This window comes from Dunckerocampus dactyliophorus, chromosome 3, assembly GCF_027744805.1.
Source record: "Dunckerocampus dactyliophorus isolate RoL2022-P2 chromosome 3, RoL_Ddac_1.1, whole genome shotgun sequence".
Taxonomy (NCBI): Eukaryota; Metazoa; Chordata; class Actinopteri; order Syngnathiformes; family Syngnathidae; genus Dunckerocampus; species Dunckerocampus dactyliophorus.
This window is the reverse complement of record NC_072821.1, coordinates 3,443,491-3,449,490: the sequence shown is the minus strand read 5'-3', so window position 1 is coordinate 3,449,490 and position 6,000 is coordinate 3,443,491. Positions and strand designations below refer to the sequence as shown.

At 40.1% G+C, this 6,000-nt stretch overlaps 1 protein-coding gene across 1 annotated transcript in view; it reads left to right on the top strand.

The window, feature by feature from the left end:
* Window positions 1-204: 204 nt before the first annotated feature.
* Window positions 205-6,000, top strand: part of tox3 (TOX high mobility group box family member 3) — a 71,695-nt gene continuing 65,899 nt past the window's right edge. The window contains exon 1 of the mRNA XM_054771191.1: window positions 205-843. Within this exon, the coding sequence (XP_054627166.1) occupies window positions 742-843 (102 nt within the window). The 5' untranslated portion in view covers window positions 205-741. The remainder of the gene's footprint in view (window positions 844-6,000) is intronic.

Sequence of the window (6,000 nt, the reverse complement as noted above, 5' to 3'; positions counted from 1 at the left end):
GAATTCATTTCCAAATCAACAAAAATTAAGTTTATGTGTACTTGTAGCTGCTAGCATCATTTGCTAACACAGGTTCTCCAACCTCATTTAAAGTCTTAGCTTTTCAGCTAAATTGGGTTAGCATCTAGGAAGCCTGGGAGTGGCTTGTTGTGTTTATGGGAGTGACTTCTCTACTCTGCACACTTCTACCTTGTTCTCTTCTCCGGTGAAGCTGAAGAAGGTTGGACTGCTTTGGAAACATCACATCCATGCACCAACCCAACACTTGCGGAGCGTCCTTTCACTTGTTTCGGGATCTACTTCGCCAGGGCTGGCTACTTCTTGCATGCCCATCAACTTGTACGGGAGCGCTTGGCAATGGAGGAGTTTTAACTTTTATGGTGACTTTTATCGCTGTCTTTGCAACATCTGAGTGGGGGGGTTTCAACGAGAAGGAGGCGGACCCCCGCATACTCACTTAACCACTCAGTCACTCACTTACTCGCTGACTGCCGGTCTTTTGTATACAGCAGCTGCGTGTACATGCTCGACCACCGCCGCTCCATGACGGACACCTTTCTGGACTTCCACGGGGATGAAGCGGGCGTAGAAGAGGAATAAACCAAACGTCCACATTATCTAAACTACTACCAAGCTCTGTTGTTTGTTTCTCCGAGGGTGCGCTTGGATTGTAAGCCGAAAAAGCACCCCCATTGCTCGGTGCGCTACAGCCGCGCGGACCCCCCTCTTCCCTCGCACATCATGGATGTACGTTTTTATCCCAATGCCGGTGGAAATTCTATTCCAGGAGAGCCACCCAACCTGGATTTCGCCCACTGTTTGGGCTACTACAACTTCAACAAGGTGAGTTTGGCTACTTGGTTTGATTCGGACTCCACGTTGGTGCAATTAACATCACCGATGTACACCTTTCGGATTCACTTTAAACCATAACATTGAGCTTTTGTTATGTGCCTTTAATCCCTAACACTTCATTGAGGTTTTCTGATTGATTTTGCAAACTTTTGAGAATGAGAACGCAAGTTTCTTTCTTTCTTTCTTTGCACAGTGCCTTAACAAAAACCTGCCTGCATATTCAAATGTGAGTAGCGTGTTAGATATGATTGCGAGAGACAACTGCATCGCTGCAGAAGTGATGCAGAAACAAGACGACTACTACTACTGCACAGTAGAAATAGTTAGTGTAGTATTCATTGTAGTATTAGTATCTTAGCACCATTTAGTAGTAGTAGTTGTGGTCAAGCTACTAAGTAATTATAAGGTAGTTACCTTATAAGATACAATAACTGGACAGTTTTATGAAAATAATGAGAAAATATTTGTCAGACATCAAAATATTTTTTTATTTGAGTCATTTTTGAAACTCTTCAATATTGATTATATATACTGTATATATATGTTTTTTTTTAATTGTATGTGTTTATCATAATGACAAAGCAGTAGAAGGCAACTTTCATTTAGCATTAGCTTTCCACGCTGATTGACTTCGCTGCCTTGACGTGATGCTTTTGGCGAATATTTTTTTAAGCTTGTGGGGCCATTTTTACCTGGAAAAACTGAAAGTAACTTCAGTACTTCCGTTTTGGTTCCTCTTTTATACTACAACCGTGTAGTTTTGGAAAATGTTCAAACAAAAACGCAGAAACCGGAAGACACGCGTGAGTAGCTACGTCACGTTCAAAACAACAATGGCGGAACGCAGATTGTTCTGTACAGTAGAAACAAATTACCCCCATAACTCCCAACTGCAGAGTAGCGTTTAAAAAATATGATCAGGTTTAGACTGCTAGGAAAAGTCGTTTTTGCAGCTCAGCGTGATTTTGGATTGTTTTTACATTTTTATGTCAAAACTTACTTCTTGTACTTACTTTTGTGTTTTAAAGGAAGGATATGCAGAAACTCATATACACGCCATTAAAAAAAATCTGGTCAACAGTTATTTGCAGTACCGTTCTGCCGAACCCCGTTGTAGTTATCCTAAGGTCAAACGCAGTGATGAGCATTTGACTGACTATCCTTCACAACCATGGTTGTTAGTTTTTGAATATTACGGGAAAGTCTCGTTGTGAATGTTTTGAACTTCTGTTTCCATGCCAGTGTTTTCTTGGATGGATGTAGGCCTCAGCCGACCTCCATGTTGTTTTTCCTTTAACAGCAAACTGATTTAAGTTGGACTCAACAGCACCCCTGCTGGTTGCAGACAAGTAGTGCACTCCATTGTGCCTCAAGTGCTTCACAATATGATTAACTAAGTCTCACTTCTATGTGATCAACCAACAGATTATTATGCGCATCCCAAGTTCAAAGCACAAAGAGTATTGCCGCTATATCAGTGATTGACAATGAAGGGTCTTAGCAGTGTTTGTACCCAACCTAAGTTTGGGGAACCCTGGAGTAAACTGTAATTAAGGGACCAGGTGATGCTCTCCATTAACTTTATTTTCACACAGAGGCATGCTTGTTAAGCGTGAGCGGGGAGTTGCGGTATGTTTATTAGCGTCGAATTGTTACGTAAGCCACTTCTTTTGTGATATGATGTCGGCGGTATAACATTTGAACCGTTGGACCCAGTCGCCATCCATCACCCTGACATAAAAACAATCTCACAACTGCTGTTTCCCCCAACCCACCTAAACAATGGCCCCTGTAACACCCTCTAGGTTATTGGGGTCTATCTGATGTCGCTCCATACAGTTGCCGGATTTGTCGTACTGTTTCATCAGCTTCATTCTTGGTCCAAGTTGTCATATGTGCACAATTTCATCATGTCTTCATCAGCCCCTTTGATTCATTGTAAGGCTTTTTTTTCCCATAAATTCCCCAGGTCAAGTGTAATCATATGGAACGGTTAATTGGCTACAGTGCAAAAGGAGCCATGGAGAGGGGGGAGGCTTATCCTATATCTTCACCAGTTGAAAAAGAAGTTTGTAGCGTTTCGCGCTAATTGCAACAGCGTTTGCATGGTGAACAAATGCTCTCCTTTGCATGTATCATTCAAATCATCACACACACCTCAATGAGAGTTTGCACTCGTGTGGCGTTAAGCATCGCTCTTTTAAATCTATTTATACACAGTGGCAGGCTCTTTAGTAACTACTCACATTTGATTTTCGGATCCCTGAACTGGCAAAATGTTTTCAAAGCTGCAGCACAGAGACTATTCAACTTTAACGACGACAGAGATGGAAGGACCCACAGGCGCTTTTGGAGACATCAGAGGTTCAGAAAAATCCAAAGAGTGACACACAGTTAATTAGGCACTCTAGTCTTGACTAATGGAGATGAGATGAAGGAAGAATATGTCACAATTCACACAAAAGAAAAATGCTTCATGAAATATTTTTGGATTAAACAAGACACGTGTTCAGCTTTCATTTTCTTGCTCTTTTATCAAAACTGTCTTGTCGAATGCCCCTGAAGTCTTACATTTTGAAATTTGAGTGTAATTTGGGGGTAAAACGTAGCCGCGTTCATCAGAACCGTAAGCAGTTTATCCAACCTAGGGTTAGGAATTGTTCTCATTATCCACAGAGAGTGCCAAATCAGTACTTTTGAAACGGTGCCGATGCTTAAATGGCGCCTGAACCAGCACATACAAATTTTGTCCAAAAACAAGGGGTTTTTATTTTTATGGAACTTTGTAACATGCGTGTTAAATAAATACAATTATAAGTAACAAATTCACCAATATGAAATAAAATTCACAACAAATGTTCTTCATTATCACGGTAAAGGCAGCAGCAACACAGAACACAGGGAATGCGTACAAAACAAATCACAAGATTTTGGAGTACTTTCCATTCCGCACAATTCAAGCTGAAATTGATCATTGATACACGATTCTGGCCATGTTAGACTACCGTTACAACGGTGTTTGCCAGTGAATCCTACATGCAAGAGTTGTGTATTAATTCAGCAAAATGAAGTTACTTACAAGACGTTACTTACACAATAATAACAATATCACCTTCAGGCACTTGTTGCAGGTGGTTGAGTCTGCGAAGAACAACCAAACTTTCGAGCATGTCAGGTGAAAAACTAGCATCAAGCGTCACAACAGTTGACTCGGCAGTAACTATACCTCATTTTTGCCCAATTTCAGTCCCGCTAAATTAATAGTAGCACCAAAACGAGGCACCGGTATCTACTTAGTTATTTGGTCTAAGTAGCCGTTATGTTACCGAATTCCACTACGTACCCCATCCTAGCTACCTTTCATACAAAACCCAATAAAGTGGGATATTGCCAAAACTGTGCACTTTCACACAGCACCACGGCACCTCACGTTCAGACCATTAGATACATCAACATCAGTGCCGGCTCCTGGCGTTTAGAATTGCAACAATTGATTGTGAATAGATTATTAATTGATATTCAATTAATCAACAACTATGTTGGTCTTACATTGTTTTTTTTTTTTATTTAAAACTGTAAATATCCTCTGATTTCACCCTCTAAAATGTAAATATTTTTTAATTTCCTTAGTCATCCATGAAAGCAGACCTGTTATCGTCAGGTTTGCATGCAAGCCACGATATTCACACACATCAGTTTTTACATTGTTGACTCTTTTCTGATATGTTGCGGACCAAACCACTAACTGTTTGTGTTTGCTTCTTGTTGATTCTGTCCGTATAGGCCATAACCGATTAACCGATTAATAGAAACATCATGCTTCAGATTAATCGACAAAGAAAATAATCAAGAGTTGCACGTAAGATACTTGTCACACTGCAACAATTACTTTCAACACAACAGGCCGGGAGAAGTGAGTCTTGGGTGTACCTGGCATAGCAGAATACCCTTACACACTTGGCGTCCCGCCTTTGTTATGACCCTATGTCTAAAAATGCGGAAACTAAACTCTTATGATAATTAAGAAAGTTAAACTACAGTTAAGCTTTTATGATGGTGAGTTCACCAGAGAAGGAATTTTTTGACCTCCATAAATGAATCGTTCAATTGATTAACTAAACGCCAGAAATGCTGACCGTTGTGTGAAATCTGTCGAGGCTTGAATCTAGAGTACTACCTGTAACCAGCAGGGGTGCTACTGAGTCAGTTTGAACTATATAGCAACTTTTCAGCAACATTAATTTGTAAAAATATTCAACTCATACATTCATACCTAACATCCAGTAAGAGATTCTCCCATTCTGTTACAAATATGGCTAATTGTCATGTCAGTCAAAGAAATTTAGTCAAACGCCCATTTCTAATTCCCATTTTTTTCTGAGGGAAAGTGATGTAGCGGTTCCACTGTACACATACGCTTATTATACATTTAATTTAGAGCGATGATGTCCACGTTGACACGATTGCTCTTTAATGAATGATGGTTGATTTGGCAGCTGAGCATTGTGACTCACACTTTTATTGCCTCTCTGGATCATGTGGAGCAACACCTGGTTGCAGTCAGTGCAACGTGTAAAAGAGCTGCCCTGGGTCGTTTTTGGAAAAACCTTAAATAAATGAGCACTCTGGAGTTTATTTTCATGCATCCAGCTTTCATTTGTCTGAATCCATAATGCGCACTATGCGAGACAGCGAAGGTTATGCGGTTTCTCTGGGCACTAACACTTAGATGTCCTAGCACTCGGGTGAAGACAAGGAACTGTTTGGGTTTGTGTGGCTTTTTGATATATATATATATATATATATATATATATATATATATATATATATATATATATATATTTTTTTTTTTTTTTTTTTTGCAAAGCCAGAATGTGATCAACTTAAATGGTTTCGTGAAAGAGACCCAGTGTTACTCCCCATCTACCCACCCACCCTTTTATGACCATATGGTACCCCCTCTTTTTTTTTCTTAAGGTTTAATAATGTTTCAGATACAGTATCCATTTAGTGTGGGATTTCATTGCCTCCAGGCGCAGAGAGATTGAAATTACCAACAGATGTTCTTGCAAACTCTTCACCTGCTCTGGCGCTAATGCTCGAGTGAACAGGAATTCCAGCAGTGCTGAAACACATGTACCAACA